This window comes from Nymphaea colorata, chromosome 11, assembly GCF_008831285.2.
Source record: "Nymphaea colorata isolate Beijing-Zhang1983 chromosome 11, ASM883128v2, whole genome shotgun sequence".
NCBI lineage: Eukaryota > Viridiplantae > Streptophyta > Magnoliopsida > Nymphaeales > Nymphaeaceae > Nymphaea > Nymphaea colorata.
This window is the reverse complement of record NC_045148.1, coordinates 3,548,814-3,567,414: the sequence shown is the minus strand read 5'-3', so window position 1 is coordinate 3,567,414 and position 18,601 is coordinate 3,548,814. Positions and strand designations below refer to the sequence as shown.

General features: G+C 37.5%; 1 protein-coding gene across 2 annotated transcripts; it reads right to left on the bottom strand.

Annotated features, from left to right (window-relative positions):
• Nucleotides 1-5,430: 5,430 nt before the first annotated feature.
• Nucleotides 5,431-17,863, bottom strand: LOC116264296 (uncharacterized). Of its 2 annotated transcripts, none has more exons than XM_031644431.2 (11): nt 16,847-17,863; nt 16,697-16,766; nt 14,599-14,723; nt 12,317-12,425; nt 12,169-12,232; nt 12,016-12,071; nt 11,622-11,729; nt 10,841-10,990; nt 7,013-7,183; nt 5,830-6,184; nt 5,431-5,726 (listed from the first exon to the last, which is right to left on the bottom strand). In XM_031644431.2, the coding sequence occupies exons 1-10, from the start codon at nt 17,083-17,085 to the stop codon at nt 5,951-5,953; spliced, it is 1,326 nt and encodes a 441-aa protein (XP_031500291.1). In that variant the 5' UTR covers nt 17,086-17,863; the 3' UTR covers nt 5,431-5,726; nt 5,830-5,950. The 2 variants fall into 2 exon arrangements, with proteins under 2 accessions (XP_031500291.1, XP_031500292.1); XM_031644432.2 differs by having other exon boundaries at nt 5,886-6,184.
• Nucleotides 17,864-18,601: the final 738 nt, after the last annotated feature.

Here is an 18,601-nt window from a genome sequence, read left to right as displayed (position 1 = left end):
TTTCTTTTTTATTTTTTTCAGAAATTTAGTTGGATTGTTTTCTATAAAATAATGAATTGATTTGAAGATATTCAACATAAAGTGTCATTGTTTTATCATATGGCAGTTACACTTTCTTGAATGGATGATGATATAGAATCATGGTAACATTTTGCAGAATGCTTGCGCTTGGTTTAGTAGATAATATGTCGAATTGATTATTCCAAACACGCCAACAAGAACCATATTGGAGTTGGACGTTGCTTTGGACTTGAGGGCATAAAAAAGGGCCTGTATGTGCCCATGAGAAAGCATTTCTAATGAAATAAACACCCATGAAAAAATATTTCCTTAATTACAGGGAAATCTAACATGGATTTGATAGGAAAGAAGCTTCTACCACTTCGTGCTTTCACTGATTTTGTATTTAAATATTCCTTTTTTTGACATGAAAATTTTTCCCTATGGTTAGTTTTGCGAAAACCAAGGGCAGAGGGAGGTGTGAGACAAGTGTGGGCAGTTGGCCACACAGAACCCAATTTTTTTAAATTTTGTAATAATATTTTTTGAGTAATCTTTTTCACTTGTATGTTGGCCCCTTAAAATTTAAAATTTTGTACTTGGTGCCCCTTAGCCAAAATTTTTTGGCTCTGCCCCTAACAAACCCTCAACAGGGGCATCAATTTGATAAACGTAAGCTACCTGATTACTTGGCGAACCATTTCCATTGATGCACGTACAACACTAAACAAGAAGAAAAGGGCATGTTTCACGACCAGTAGATCATTCCTCACAATTTGCTTCAGTGTGTCATCCTAAGATATTAACCTTCCAAAGAAAGTATCAATGTATCATACAAAGAAGGAAAATTATAAGACAGATATTGATTTATATCAAATGAAATATTAAGAAATGAAGATTAATTTTCATCTTTTGTTTTGCCTAACAATTCTTTCAAGAACAAACCGTGCAAAAAGCCTTTTCGTACATCATACAAGGAGGGAAAGCAAGCGTTGCTTCAAAACGAAAAATTGTCCAAACTTTAGAAACTAATTGACTTCAAATGTTGTTATTCGTTGTTAAATGTTGATCTTCAAGGAGTGAGAATGAAATACAAGACCTGTTTGTTTCAAGTAGCAAGGAAAAATTGCAAAATTATCTCGGAAGAACATGCGAAGCTGTTCATTTCAAGAAATTATTTCCCATGATGATTGATTTTTTTTTATTCCTTATTTTTTAATGTCTAATTGCCTTTAATGTAAAGACCAGACAGTAGTCATAGTTATCCCAAGTTCCTATTGTTTGGTATGGCTCTGCATAGTGAAAGGATGATTTAAATGAACGATGTCATCAATCTAGGAATACCTTTTGTTAACAATGATTGACGGAGCAAAAGGAAGAATCTTGCTGAGATTTAAACACCAAACTTGTCAAGGTATAAAATGATTATTCCACTAGTGATTTCCCCTTCTACATTGGAGTTGCTTTTAACCACTTCAATGGTTGTGCCTAACCATTTACTGAATATTGTAAATATAATTAATGTTGAAACTTGTACAATAAACCCAATAAAAACACAAATTCCACATGCGGTTAAAAATTAGGCATGCACAATGGATAGAAATCCAACTTCTTACACCACTCTGTTAATGTGGGAGAACAATATGTTCTATCGCCTGCCACATAGGTTGCTAATGTGGAGACCAACATCCAGGGCAATTTTTGGCCTTCAATTAGATGATTTTCTTATGTATTTAACCATAATTCTAGTCGCTTCTTTTGCATGTGTAGTTAGGTTGCTGCAAGTGGTGGAGCCATCAAGAACATCGGTATGCGTAAACCTATGGGAGTCATTGTGAAATCAAAATCAGGAAAAACACTTTGTTGGTGAAGGTAACTAAAATGTGTCTTCACTTGTCATTTCCATTCAAATGTTCTTTGTCAGTGCTTGAATGACCTTGGAATTCTTCTGCAAATCTGTAATTTGATCGAATTATTCTCTTTAACTTGAAGCAGCATATTTGCCAGTTGTTGTAGGGTGGTTTAATTTCTAGCACATGTTTTAGTTAATAAGAAATATGCGCCAGCTACAAGGAAAGAAGGTGGGGGTTTGTATTCTTAATGAAAAAAAAAAAAGAAAGAGTCTGTATTACTATATTTGCTACTAAAGACATTATAGACAAAGAATTTCCCAGCAGAGAGATGTATGGTTTGGATTAAGGAGTACCATGTTAGGTACTTGTTTCTTTAGGTTTTGTTCTGTAACTCAATAGTTGATCTAATTTGGTGTGACATGATGGCCATACTATGCCATTTATGAGAATTCTTATATTTTCAATTATGTCAATTGCCTGTGCTTGTCATGCTTCATTGGATTATCAAGTTCACACAGTGCAAGCCTTCTATATTTCTGCATTCATTTTGTTGAATTTCTTATAAGCCTTAAGTCCATATTATTTATTTAATTGTTGTTTTTATAGTTTTTCTTCAATTTTACGTGCGTTGCAATGTTATTTAACATTTGCTTTCTGGCATTAAAGGTGTAGAACCTGTAGAGTTGAACATGAGCAGGATAATCTCCTATAATCAATTGTGAACATGTCTAAAGAAGCCCGGTTGATGAAGCCTAACTGCTTGGCATTTTTGACACTGGTGTTTTAGAGATTAACTATACCAAATGAACCATGTCCATGCAGCTAGAATTTATGAAAAAAGACTTGTCAAGATGAAATATGAAACACACACTTGCACTTAAGCTCATAGATAAAGCTTGCACCAGACCCTAATTGGCAGAATTTTGCAATTTGGACGTGAACGTTAGGTACTGTCACTGGCAGAATTTTGCACTCGTTTTATGTGATTGTTGGATTTATGCTCTGATCTCAATTGTTGCTACAGCTGTTACCTTCTAGATTAACAATTGAGGCTTGCATCCACATAATCTGGCTTTGGTTAGTATATGCATTTGGCTTCCTTATAAGAGCTTAGCTGTCTGTCCTTATGGAAGACTTCAGTTGTTTTGTCATTTTCATTCTTAAATTGACGCTATTCTTCAAAAGGTTTGCTCTCTTCAGATATGTACCATGGTTGTCGTTATTTTCTTATGCTTCAATAGATTATCTTCATTAAGACTTCATAAGAATATCTGCCTAGCCTATGGCTTGCTATCTTTTTCCGTGAATGTATTTTTCCTATTGTAAGTGCATTTTGCAAATACATTCAGAATCTCAGATTAAAGACTTGATGTTTTTTGTAACACCCCAAAGGTTTAGTCCTGTATTGAAGGTTGTGAGAGATCTTCAAGGGTTTGCAAACAGGGTTATTAAATAGATGGTTGTCTTGGTCCTAGCCTTTTTGGGTTTGGAGCCGAAACTACTAGGGGGGCGGGTGGGGATCCACCGAACCAGGGGCCCGAGCTTAGAAGTGGGTCGGGTTGTTATAGTGGTATCAAAGACGGTTCAACATAAGTTAAAGTGGGTCCCACACGCGCGGATGCATGCCTTAAGAGGGGTGGATTGTAATACCCCCAAAGGTTTAGTCCCGTATTGAAGATTGTGAAGGATCTTCAAGGGTTTGTAAACGGAGTTATTAAATAGATGGTTGTCCTGATCTTAGCCTTTTGGGGTTGGAGACGAAACTACTAGGGGGCGGGGGTTGGAATTCGCTGAACCAGGGCCCGAACCTAAAAGTGGGTGGGGTTGTTACATTTTTTCTTGTATTCAACATCATCCTTTTTCATAGGAACATGTGAAGAGTCTCACATTAGGAGCATATGGACAAAAACTGAGTATAATACTTCAATTACACTATAAGTCTATAACATATTAACATGGTGTATTTCGGTCTGATGCTTAGTGACCCTCATCTGTAGTTGGGGATACAACATGGCTTACCTTAATTTTTCAGTACAATTAGTCTAATAATATATTCACGTTACCTATTAACCTTACTAAATAGTCATGCATAAATGTACTCATTTGGAACATACATATATATTTGATATCCATCTTCATATAACATTATATTCTTCCTAGTTCTCACTTCATTCCATCCAATCATAGCATGCAGTCCACAAAATCTCAATAATGATTACATCATCATAAGATTCACTAAATTCCTTCATATGAGAAAGAGGATGTTTAGCTTTTCTGTCCCCCACTTTTTATATGCAGTCTTTTGATTGGTGGTTGTCTACTGCACCTTGCGATTGTCGGAATGCATGCACAGCTGGGGCATGGACTATCTATTGCTCACAAGCATATATGAGGTACCGAAGAGCTCTCTCTCTCTCTCTCTCTGTGTGTGTGACAAACACAAAATTTTAGGGGCAAAAGTGAAGAAGGATATGTTGCTGTAATGGTAAAAGATGGGCTCAATCTAAGATCCTAAGGTTGATGGGTACAAACCACATCACTATGAATGGCTAGGATGCACCCTGGAAATGGACAACACACCCAAGCAGCAGAGGTGGCAGGAATCAACACCGAAACCATGTCCACCAGCATATCGTTAAAGTATTCCCATTGATGATTTGACTTTATTGAAAACTTGAAACGTGTGCTAATGAGGTTCTTGAGCACGTCACGGTCATGTAAGGGTTTTGAAAGGGTTATACTTGTTTCATGGTGACATCCTCTTATTCAAGGGCATTTACATCTTTGTATAGATGGTCACACCAATTCAAATGAAAACACACTTAGGCAGGAGAGAACTAAAATATTCGATGGAGGACATTAATGTGGCTGAAGGGCATCTATGTCTTTTCATTGACAGGTGCATTAGTTAAAATGAAAATTGATTTTAGGGGAAGAGAGATGAAATAAGGACCACCTTTTGCAAAACTTTTTGTGCAAATAGAAAAAGAAAGGATAATAATAAAGAACACGCCTACATATTTGGCGATAATCACTCACACACTTAACTTTTCTATTTTAGAAAAAGAAAATGTAATGCTTCGATAATTTACTGGAGACGGGTGTCCTTTAATCTTTCAGGGCACTTTCATCATTTCCATAGCCTAACGTGTTGTTTCATGTGGCCCGAAGGTACAACCTCCCATGTCAGTGTCCACGTCTACACCACATAACGTTGACTGTATTTAACTATAATTGGGAAGAAAATACTTGGGTATATTTGCAAAATCAGATATCATTCTCATGTTCCTTTCCAGAGGGAAAACTTGTTTTTTTTTACTAACTTAATGGTCGACTTGACATGCTAAATTAATCAGTGGATCGTTACAATGAACTATGTAAAGGCATGAATTTTTTATATACATAATACAAAAGTTATTAATTAGTTTTTCTTTATTGCCTAATCTTTACGTCTTCCCTCGAAAACTTACGTAGAAGGGCTAAATTGCGTTTTTGCAGGTTCCACAATTCCCCATCTATGTCTTTTCAACGCAATACACATGGTATGCAGGGGAGCGCCATAATGTGGGTCACGTGGTATCCATGTAACCTGTTCCATATACGAGTATGCTTTCATCTAGCTCAGTTGGTGCTTAACAGAGGCATCCACGGACGAAATAACCATTTATATGGCGACCAATTCCAGGAGCTAGTGACAAAGGCATGATTTTTCAACTCCACTCACAGAAAAGAGAACGTTAAAGTGAACGGTACTTTGTCCAGAACTGCAGTTTCTACAAGCATCTCCTAATAGCCTCATATCATCTGAGTAGTAATCATCAGCTCCATTCCAACTTCCAAGCATCCAGTAAGTAGGCCATAGCCTCAACATCTCTGCAATGAAAAGGAAAAATATTTGGTACGTTGAGTCATGGATCACAAATCATCCCTATCAGATGCACATCTAAATACGGACAATGAGATTGGTTTTTTTTACATGTGATGATGCAGTAAACAGCTCTGCTCTTTAGCTTCACTTGACATGCCACTAACCATTTGGATCCTCCAGCCTTCTGTTGGGCGGTGCTATGCTGCATCCGACTGCTTCTGACCATCCATCAGGAACGCAGTAACTTAAGACCAGAGTTTGTCAGCATCCACGAAGCAATAACATCCACAAGAAGGTCTACATCCTTTGTCATTTGGGTACGAAGATCTCTCGAATCTGCACCCAATGTGCTTCCCACCTCTCTCCCTATAGTCTCCCACGGCGTTCCGATTGTTAGATTTGCCAGCAGTTCTCCCCCTCTGTTCACAGCATCAGCCATAGCTGGAGGAATATCTGGCAGAACCTATAGAAATAATGCAGCCCAAAGAAAGTCATTCCTCTATCATTGGTGCAATATCAGTGAGACATTTTTGTCCATGATGAGCTAGCATGTTCAGCAATTTCTTCACCAGCTCATGTGGCTCCACGTTACGTGGATAATGATACAAGTCTCGGTATCAACACAGTGGTGAAGTGCTTGACACATCAAACTTAGAGAGACACACAAATAAGTGCATGCACCCCCACCCCCCCAACTGTGCTTCCACAAACAAACAAAATAACATGAAAAAAAAAGTAGCAAGAAAGAGAAGGACAAAACTCGAGAAAAGGAAGAAATGATTAAATGTCAAGTAGAGCATCGCACAACCCTATTACAATAGGTGATGTTTGAGTCACAAAAGGGAAACAACCTGAGAAGAAGATTGCTCAAACCCAGCAAGCTAAAAAGAATCACGAATCACAATCAATGATGAGACAATTAACTCACATTTTGAAAGTATGATGTAAATCGACTAGGCTCTTTAAACAGAACAAAGTTTTATTCAGGTGATCATTTTCTCACTATTCAATAGAAACAGCACACGAGAAACAGGAGGCAGATAATAAATTGTCAAAAAAAAAAAATTATTATCAAGTGTTCCACAAGACATGCATATTATTAGAATTCCAGGATGTCCACGAAATATTGGATCAATTGAAGTTGAAAATGCTTTTTTCCAGACTCTAAATCATGTCCAAAATGCCTGTCAAATAAGGTTGGACGTGAACATGCTGGACCTTGGATATGTAAACAGCAACTCATCAGACATTAACGAGAAAGGCTTGTCTCAAACAGGATTTAAATACTCACTTGTTGTAAAGGAAGCCCATGATCCCCTGGTAACGTGCGAATAGACATATCCAAAGATGAACTAATTGCAGATTCAGAGCTCAACACCTGAGCTAAGATTGAAGTTTCATCAATTGTATCGTCACGGAATTTCACTAGCAGATTCCGAGAGATTCCATAATAGGATTTGACCTACAATGGCCACCAGCAAAAAGAACTGATCAATGCACATCTTGATTGCGTAATGGCAAGTGCATACTAGTTAAGTTGTTGGAATTTGGAAACAATATTAAATTTTTGCGTTAAGCAAACATGCTAGGATAAGCAGTCCACCACAACCAATATCCCAGAAAAGTTGCATAATTCGAATTTAAATGAACAGAAAAAAGGAGGGAAAGCAGAGAGCAAGCAAGACATTTCAAACACAAGTTTAATTGTAAAATGAAGAATTTCATGTATCACCATATATATGTATATGTGTAGGAAAAGAAGGAAAAAAAAATGATGACAAGGTCGGATTTTGCGATACAAAGAAAGCTATGGCAATTAATCTTCAACTTCTTATGGAACATGATCTATACATAGAATTTTTACTCTTTTTTCTTTTTTTGAAAATTATAGTTGTGGACGTTATGCATATACATCAGTGTACTTACGGTTATATCTGTGAAAAAGAGAGTAGTCCATATGCTAAAACCTAACTTCTAAATCTATCTTTCACCTTACCTCTTCACGCCACACTAAATCACACCTAATGATGAGATGAGAATATATATTAAAAGTCAGAATTTGCGGTGGTCAACATTTAGTGTCCATATATAATATATATATGCACACACACGCACCAACCCACCCCTATATATATATATATATATATATATATATATATATATATATATATATATATAATCGAGCTCCTTCGGTTAGGCCCCAGTTTAGATCCCAATCAAAAAAGCACAGTTGATGGTGCTTGGACAGTTTGAGCTCGTAAATGCATTTCTCAATGCTTATTTACTAAGAAACATGACTTTGATATACTAAATCTAGGGAAAATAATATGAGATTTTGCTCATCCACAAGGTGAACTATTGATTTCCACCACTTAGAAAAATACGTATAACTTAGTGATATGTCCACGTTCTTGGATACAACATACCAATCTGATCAGAAATTATCCATCATGTGCTTGATGCAGCTGAAGCTCGGATGTGGCAACCAACAATTTGCCACTTTTTTGTTCAATCATTAACAGAACCATAACGTAGCTCATAAGTTGTTGATTTTGTCATCTGTGGAATAATTTTCTATCTCATATATATAGATATATATATATATATATATAGAGAGAGAGAGAGAGAGAGAGCTATGTTACACGGGTACTCCTCCAAGTCAACGCACCGGTGTCGTACCCTTGGGTACGCCAATGGTGCGGCGTTGACCGTACCGGGTACGGTCAACACACCAGAGGCCGTATCCATCCTTTTTTGGACACGGTCAAATTTGATAGAGTCAAAAAATGGCTGTTTACGGCCTCCGGTGCGTTGACCGTACCGGGTCAAATTTGGCTGTTTTTAATTTTAACGATTATTTGATTTTATCTTTTAAAACCATTTTAACGTTAAAAAAAAAAAGAACGAAACCCTTAAAACTTAAATTCCGTTTTAAGTTTTAAGGGTTTCTGTCTTACCTCTTACCGAGCGACGTCCGGCGACGAAGGCAGCAGCAGTGAAGGCAGGGGCGCCGAACGCAGGGGCAGAATGGCGACGGCAGCGGCGACAGCAGACGCTAGGAGGCGACTGTCACGGTATTTTTTTCGCTTTTTTCATTTTTCTTTTCATTTTCATCGGCTCCACCCCTGCCTTCGCCGCCGGCGACGGCGATGACCGCCACCCCTGTTCTATTTTCTGTTTTCGGTTCTACTGTTTGTGTTTGTGTCTATTACCCCTGTTCTATTTTCTGTTTTTGGTTCTGTGTGGTTTTCTCTGGCCTATTCTCTCTTGGTGTCATGAGTCGTGGTTGGTTTTCCTACTTTACCAGTGCTTTTTTCATTTTTCTTTTCATTTTCATCGGCTCCACCCCTGCCTTCGCCGTCGGAGACGGCAATGACCGCCACCCTGTTCTATTTTCTGTTTTCGGTTCTACTGTTTGTGTTTGTGTCTATTACCCCTGTTCTATTTTCTGTTTTTGGTTCTGTGTGGTTTTCTCTGGCCTATTCTCTCTTGGTGTCATGAGTCGTGGTTGGTTTTCCTACTTTACTAGTGTTGTCGACCGATCGTTCTCTCTGTCCCATTTCTTCTTTTTCCTTTTCTTTGTATTCGTAAAATTGTTGCTTGTTGTACCTCTTTTTTTTCTCGTTTTCGAATTCAAGTGCGTTTCGTTCGTCTGGTTCTTTTATTTGGTTCAATTGACATGAAATTGTTTTCTGTTTTTTTTTTCTTGAATTTAATGAACTTCATTGCTGGATTTTTCATAACATTGGAAATGTGTTGGAGTGAAACATGTTATTCTGTTTATGATTTTTGATATATATATGTGCGAATATGTTATTATGTTTGAAATTTTTTTACATATATATATGTGTGTTTGTACGGCCGTACCCCCGTACCCAAGTTTTTTAAAAATGGTCCGTACCTGTACCAGCACTGGCACCGGCATCCGTACCCGTACCCATACCCATGTGAGAGAGAGAGAGAGAGAGAGAGAGAAATTGCAATTTGTCGGCCATCAGCTTTTGCTGGATGGCTCAAAATTTACAAATCATGGTTAAAAGAGAGTAAAACATCATGAAAACCACTATAAACTGTTGCTATATTACAAAATTGTCACTAATACCCTCGTGGCAACTATTTTTAGCAACATTTTTTAAATTTCTGGTCATCCGGCAACATCGGGCAGCCAAGAAATTTTGATTTCCCTATATATATAATTATATATATTTATATTCCTCAACAAACGCATATTCATGGTTTTTGAAAATGCTGCACCTACACCAACATCAATATCCACATCGGCATCGCACCGTGTGACATAGGTTAAGAAGGCATTTAAATCTTGGAAAACACTATATAAAAATAAAGACACAAATCTATATTTTTAAACTCAGCATCTCACAAAAGATGCACTGAGTAGAGCTGAGACAAAAGCAAGTCAACACTAAGGCACAAAAAGGACATTTTATGACAGAAAATCTTCAAAGAAGCAAAGCATACAAGAAGGCACAACAGTCCGTTTTAAAGAGGACAAAATTTAGCTGTTGGAGACTTTCAACAGCTGGACAATGGGCTAGAAGTGCTGCAGCTGAAAAAAAATACACAAAAATGCAAAAGAAATAATCTAACCTATTTACAATTGAACCCATATATATATATACAACTGTACAGTGTACACACATGTATAACAACAATATAGACATAAAATAAACATATACACTTTACATATATCTTGGACATAAATAGACAAGTTGTAAACAGTTTGGCATATGACGTTTTTTGAAGTTCTAGGAAACTGAAATTTGGGCTTTCATGTACAAATGCCCCACATTGAGCATCATTTTTGCCTCTTTTCCTATTCTCTAAACCTTTGTCCTATCTGAAAATTTTAAGTTGGCAAGACGAACATACTTCAACTAATGGCAGATAGCATCGCAAGTAAAATAAGATCAAATGTGTCATATTAGCAACATAATAGCAAAAGTTAGCTCAAGAAGAAATAGCTCATTATTCTCCAATAGTAAATAATCTTAGATCAAGCATGTAAACACTAAATATCATGAAACCAGGATCAATGTTACATTAAGAATCAGTGATTCTCCCAATAAAATGCATCACAATTAGCTTATAAAAAGCATACCAGTCGGCGAGTTTCTTCTGGCCTTGGGGTGAAATCTTCTCGTCCATTAACCAAATCCGTGTATAAGGGAGGAAGTTGGTCTATCAAAGGAAGAACTTGCTTTAGGATTGGAGGACTCAGGTTTTCCAGCTGTTTCTTAGCCATTTCTGCCTGACAGTTTTTACATGGAATTATGAAAAAGTTCTCCAAAGTAGTTTAACCTGATCAATGTTATCATGCAATCCAAGCATGGGGCAGGAATATTTTTTATTGCTAGGAAATAAACAAACTGCTATGCGATAAGCGATGTTTTTAAGAACAATTTTGTCTTTCCTAGTTCAGCATCTACGTCACATGGATGCGGGTACGATACGAGTTCGGGTACGGCAGTACGGGTTCGGACACAACAATTTTGAAAATTGTGGGTACGACAAATTTTATATTCTAAAAAACATTAATAGTTCACACTTTGTGTTATAATCCATAAAATTCTCAAAATTTAAGAAAAATGGGAGGAACATATAGAATTAGAATCTTCGCGGAAGGGAAATATAAAAGAAGGGAAAAATCAAAATTAGAGAAAAAATTGAGTTTGAAAATATAATTTTAAATCTTTTAAAATGCAGTCATACCCAGCCGTACCCATGTACTCGTGTCGCCGTACCCACGTACCGACACAGGTACCTGGGCAAATTACACGTACCTTTGTCACATAGTTAAGCATGAAAAGCCAGTTACCTTTTATGCTAGAAACAGATACAAGACATCAAAGAAAGAAAAGGAAATGACAAGATGCACACACCCCAAGTCGGATTGTGGGAGAGGATATGAGCTGGGAAATAACTGGACCAAAGCTCTGAGCCATGGGCACAATGACTGGAGAAAACAATGGAATGGCCAGGCTTGCTTCCTGCAAAACACAGTGATACACAGTAATCTTTCCCTCATTAGAAGGACACTAAGTCAGGCTGTTCCATATTTATTGATAACCTTCATTTTTATATAAAGAAATAATTATGAAAAATAGCCAAAGAATGCAATAAAAGTCCATGATTCCATGATCAGAGGGAGGCCAGGCAAGCAGTTCAACAGAAAGGAGTAGAAGAAAAAGTACAGACATGAAGAATAGAAGGCATGGTTCTCAAAAATTGATGCATCCCAAATTCCATCTATTAGGCTGACAAGCTTCCACATACCTTGTTGTTGAATGCCATGAACACATTTCCACTTCTTTGCACAGCATATCTGGATCCTATGAAATGAAGAAGGAAATATGATGTCCATAGTCAAGTCACTGAAGGTAACTACCACTCAAATGCATGCCTAACAATTTTCACAAAAATAAGTACCTATCAGGAGATGGATAACAGATCCCAGAGAATGACCAATACCAAAGACTGGCAGCTCGTTCACCTGTTAATCATAGAACAATTTAGGCAGGGATACATGAGAGAAAATATTGACAGTAGAGATCGCGCCGGGGGAGGGGGTGGTTACACTGTCATGTAGAAGATGTAGACATCGATCAAACTTAAACTGCACTTCATCAGCAATGAGAAAATGATCCAATCCACTAGCAAATGGTGTTGCAACCACCAAAATTCCCCTGAGTTGCCAAAAATGCTCATTTAATATTAAAATATGAAAATATGAACCATTGAAAGGAAATGGCAGGTTAGAACACAGACATCTAGATCACTGGAAGACTATGTAGTTAAATGTGCAATTAGCATGCGTCTAGGTGCCCAAGGCAGGCCAGTCACAGCTAATTACATAGGGCCCAGAGGCTCTAGGTGATAAAGCGTTTTCTAATGCCTAGTTTGTCATCTGGCATGCACAGGCAAGCCTATGCATTGTGAGGTTAAGAAAAGAACTTGTCTTGAATTTATATATGTGTGTTTGTACCATTTCTCATACTTAATTGGCAAGGCTTTTCTAGGAGGGTATTAATTGGAAAGTTTGCCTCTCTAGCAAAATCCCATGAATAAAAAAAAAGTATAAAAAATAATCAAAATATTATGAAATTATGAAGCATATTGAAAATATATTGATAAAACATTGATAAAAAATAAAAATATTTATCAAAATGTGAAAGGAAATAAAACATATTGAAAATGTGTCCCTAAGAAAATCTGGCAAACATATCGGGATATGCTCCTTTTGGTGATATTTTCAAGCTATTGCACTAAATTTAGTTTTGAGCTTCTTCTTTAGGAAATTATCACAGTATTTTGAAACTTGTATTCATCACTGACCTGTATAGGGCATTAATTGGAATATCTGATGCTCAAGAGGAAAAAGTGAAGCTGAAGGAACACGTGACCCTCTGAGCAAACCTTATTGACCCACAACAGTGCAACGCTAAAACTAGATCTTTATTGAAAGCAATTTGACCTTTAATTTTAATCGAATTACATGAAGCATGAGCTTCATGGACTTGAAGCAAGAGATGCAAGACAAATTCTTCAAGGTATGAGGTGCATGACCTGAAGCATTTTAAGTGTGCATCACCTCCAAAGAGTCTGTTTCATGCTTTGAGGCATACATCTCTAATGGCACATAGTTCTATGGAGGCTCTAGATGATGTTTACAGCATTGACGCAACCTAGCTGTTTTGTCTTCATAGTCTTTTCTTATGTCAAATAACTAGATTGATTTACATTGAAACAATATGACATCTGTACACATGCCATATAGTATAGGATATGCAAATACAAAGGGAGAGTGACTCAACCAAAATAGAGAATTAATTAAACAAACTACCAAAAATAAGAGAAGTAGAAGGTAAGCAGGTTAGGGAAACAAGGGGAAAGCCAATGAATTTGCAATAACAAAGTGAATGGACTTTTTCTCTTCGATCAATAGAAAGCAAAGAATAGGTAGTAGGCTGATTTCCAATCACTAAAAGGGTACACGATTATGCAGTCAATTTAAAAAGCAATAAAATTGAGGAAAGAAGAAAAAAATAAAGAAGTGAACAAAAAAGAAAAGGAATATAAGAGAGGAAGATAGATAACAAACGAAAAGGAAATTTTAAGCTTCTTAGAGTTGATTTGGCTCTGTTACCATGAAAATCACCATTGTAATTTGTCCAATCTCCATTGTAATTTGTCCAATCTCTAAGCAATACATGTGAGAACAGATGACAGAAGAAAGAAGAACTCGAAGAAGAAGAGTCACCATCACCTCCACTGCAACATTGTTCGCCCACTAGATAATAAGATAAAAAGCCAAAAAGGAGGGGTGCATCCATGTGATTGCTTTGCCACAATCTCTTTTGCGTGTAAACTCAAATACGTATGTCTTTGAGTATGTGCCCATGTGCATCTCTATTGATGTCTGAGCAACGCCACATGCTTGGGTATTACGAAAATGCAACAGTACCATGAACAAGTTTGATTTTCAGGTAATAATTTTAAGGTAAAGAAACAAACATATCCATAAAGTTTCATAAGTTTGTGATTTAACAAAATTTAATTGCAAAGTACTGTAGTCAAGCACCTTGCACTTGCAAGAATTGCTGTCAAAATGTAGCATTGTTAAGGAGAGTTTTGATGGTAGGAACTGATGCTGCACAAGATACATATGATTTCAAAGGCATTTTACATGGAGAAAGTAAGAAAGAAGCACCTTGGAATGTGGAAGTATCAAATTACCCTTGTACCCAAACACAAAACAGAAATAATATTAATGAAAAGGGCATCCAGTTCAAGCTCATATTCAGTAACATAGAGTTGTATTTTGAAACAAAAGGTATTTGAATCATGAAAGCTACTCACTTCTCTGAAAGTCGCTCAAGAAACAGACGGTAAGAAAGCTGTGGAGCAGCCCCAACAAATATTCCCCCAATAAAATGGACTACTAATTTTGGCTTCATTTTAGTTGGTTTCAGCACCCAAGCTCCCTTAGAAAAGTATAAACAATGAATCAATGAAAATGAAATAGTGAATACATATATAAAGTTCAACTTACTATTTAGTATTTCTAACTCACCTTGCATACATGAACATCAATACTATATTGCTATAAATTGTATACTATAGATAGTTATTTATCACCTTCCCTGGTTTTGTACATAACTGCGTGTGGCAATAATTGATCAGAAGGACTCTAGGTTGTGTTGTGTTGTACATATTTATCCATATATATACAACACATTTATCCATATATATACATCTCATTTATATATATTTTAATATTACCACACATACACACACACACACACATATATAGAGGGCTGAATTATTGTTTTTGTTGTCATTTTTTTGTTTTTCTGTTCTTTTTTGTTCTTTTTTATGTTTTATTTTTATCTTCCAGTTTGGTGCAGCACTAAACTAGCCATTGAAGCAAGCTCACCACCATCATATGTTTCATGAGACAACAAAGCATATAGATATGGATTAAGATTTTGTAAGAGAAAAAGACCTAAGAAAGATAATTGATTTACCCTATGTAGCCTCAGAGTTTCAGACTGAATGCTTCTTCACCAAAGTGTTGAGCTCTTGCAGGTTTAATTTTCTTCTTCACAAACTTTTGGTGATAGCATTATAAATTTGAGGGGCTGTCAAAATATATATGTAAATATCATTATATGATCATCCACATATATACCTATCTCAATTATATATGATTTCATATTATTGAGTATGTATGCTTCATCTTATTTTCGAATTAGGTTTTTATTTTCATTTTTTTTTCTTATTTCTGTTCTTTTTCTATTTATCTTTCCTATTTTATTTTTTTATTTTGGTGCAGCACTGAACTAGCATTGGCTAGCTCAATGCTGCCCTCTCTATATAAATTAGCACAACCAGCTCAGTGATGCCCTACCAATATAATGAATGCACTTCCCTCTTGTATTTTCATTTGTTGTTCCTTCTCTTTTATATTTAAAAAAGGCTTATTACTTTTCAGTTTTTGCTTTAGTGCACATTCAGTGGTTTATATATTGGTTCATTGAACCATTTGGTGCTTTGAGTATGGTGCTTATTGTTGTCTTTTTTAGCTTTTGGGATCATTAACAGCAGATTTTATTCATTTTCACTGCTCTCCAAGGACCAAAAGAGAGTACCAGAAGGAATGCATATTGTCACAACTTGCATAATAATGGCATGCAGAAATAACACCACCAGTACATGGTACACAAGTACAATTTTCTTTGTGTGGATCAGGCCAGGCCAAAAAGCTAGATTCAAATAAAAGTATAAATGTTTTATTTGGCTGTATATCATCATTTTGATTATCTTGAGGAGCATCATCAATGAAGAAACATTCTTCCGTTCCACTAGAAGGTAACGCTGCTACTTATGCATCACATAAGTCTCATCATCAAAACATTTCGCATAACTTAGTTTGAGTACCAATTCGACTTGTGTAGGAATATGTGACATTCGTTCTTTGAAGAGATTGAGGATCATATGCTGAGTTCAGCATTAGTACTTAGATTAGTTCAGCACTAGTAATTTGATTACTTCCAACACATGTTTTGACTCCTGCGTAAACCTATGTTTCCTCCAAATAATACCAAGTTCCCCGACTAACTTTTAATTCATAAGAGAACCACAAAGCTGAGTTTGTCAACCTAGGAGATGCATTTATGACGTCCTGCTTCGATTCTCTAAATGCAAAGCTGCCTCAGAAATCCCTTCCCCACAACCAACATCATGTTTAACTCCCTTCGACCGTATGAAAGTTTTTCATTCTCTGGAACAATCTCTTAATCTACCTTAATTTGAAGTGCATAAACCGATACTTAGAGCAAGGTATCGGATAATTTCAAGTTATTATTTATGAATGTCGCAAGAACAGAAAACTAAACCCACAAATGAAGGTCAGGAGGGAAAGGGCACTGATAAAAGAAAGCAGAAGAGCAGCCACCTCGATTTCTGTCCAATCTCCCGATGAACTCCTTCCCTCCTGAGACTGCTTACTGACTTCCGTCATAACCCTGCAAATGCCCAGAAACCCACTGATCGTCACGGTCGAATTTGGAGGGAACCAAAAAGTCAGAGGGTTCAACAACCATACCTATCTATTTGGTTGTACAGCTGAATTGCGACGGGTTCCCTTCTGCCGTTGCTACCTGTATCGCCAGCTTTACACAAAATGCCCCTGCCGATACGAACCCGGGAACCAATCTTGCACCCCAAGCTAACACGCTCAAGTGCCAATCCCCATGGCCGCAAGCCAGACACTTTGCTCGGATTCAACTGGAATTTCTCATACTGGTGAAAATTTACAGTGGGCACAGCAATGGAACTCGCCATGAAGAAAAGATCAAGTCTTCCGGTGATCGGAAAAAGTAAGTGTGTCCGCTAAGCTACCCTCCTTGTTGGCGATAATGCAAGGGAAGCCAGCAGAAACAGCAGAGTCCTTTACCCTCACGTCACCTGGTAGTTGACGTTTCCTCCCACTCGTTCTCCGTACGAGCTCCCCGATTTAAAAATAAAACAAAAGCATGCTAAGGTTTGGGCAATATTACAAAATGCTCTGCCGTTTTAAAGACCTTCAAATTACAGTCTATCCAATATATTTTAACTGGGCTTGGGCATTTGGACCAGCCCGACCCAACCCAGAAAACATGGCAATGTTAAATACCCGGCCGAGCCGACCCGCCACCCAGCCAGGCCGGGCTGGTTACGAAGGCCAAGATCTTGTTGATCGAGGCCCAGCCCGTCGCATACACAGTGAGGGCCATGGGACGATGCGGCAAACGACGAGGCTGCGGGCAGATTGAACAGGCAGCGGGCCAACGGCATGGGTTCAGGCTGCAGGTGTGGTGCGACTGTGGTCTGGGCATTGGGCAACTTGACGGCAAGGCAACACTGTGACAATAGCAACTCAACGGTGAGGCGACAGAACGGTGAGACGACGACGACCGCACGACGATAGCACGGAAACGGCGAGGCGGTGACCGGTGCGGCGACAGCGAAGCGGCAAACAGCAACAAGCGGATGGCGAGGATGTGAGCAGCAGGACCAGCCACTAGGAAATCAGGAACAGGTAGCGGCAGCCGGCAGGGGCGCAGGCAGCAGGGTAGGGTCTCGACGGTCGAAGCTCCAACTCGAAATGGAAGTTCGAAATCGGGAATTGAAACCCTACAATAAATGACGTTACAAATTTTTTTTTAAAAAAAAGGTAAAAGTAAATTAAAAAACTTGTAAATCCGCTTGTCGGGCTTACTCACAATACTCGGGCTTCGCCTGAGTCGGGAGCTGGCAGCTCGGCTTAGTGCCTATGCTTAAGTTTAACTAACCCTATTCACCCTGGCCAAACAAACCATGGTTAAACACAAATCACTAAAAGAAAGTGTCCAAAATGCCCTCAAAGTTTTTATTTTCTCATTTCACCTAGTCGTTTGCATCCCAAATTTTTTACCTTTTGAACATAAACCTTTTGCCCAAAAAAAGTTAAAGAAACTTGCCTCGAAAGTTTAAAACATGGGACCGCCTATCAACATGAGGTTTGGTTGTTCTGGTGCCTGAATTAAAGGTAATCAAACAAAGAATCAAATAATGAATTTTCTATTGCCTAAGTGTCTACATATTATCTTATAAGCTATGATGCATTGAAGAGAAATAAGAATGGTGCACGTCACCTGAGTTTTGAAAAATGCATTTAGGGGCCGTTTGATGGCTTGGAAATCTAGAATTAGAAATATATTTTTGAAAATATATTTCTTGAAAAAAATGAATGAGAAAAATCTTTTCGATTTCCATTTTGATGTGTGTGTGATAAAGAAATATATTTCTGTAGTTGATGATAAAGAAATATATTTTTAGA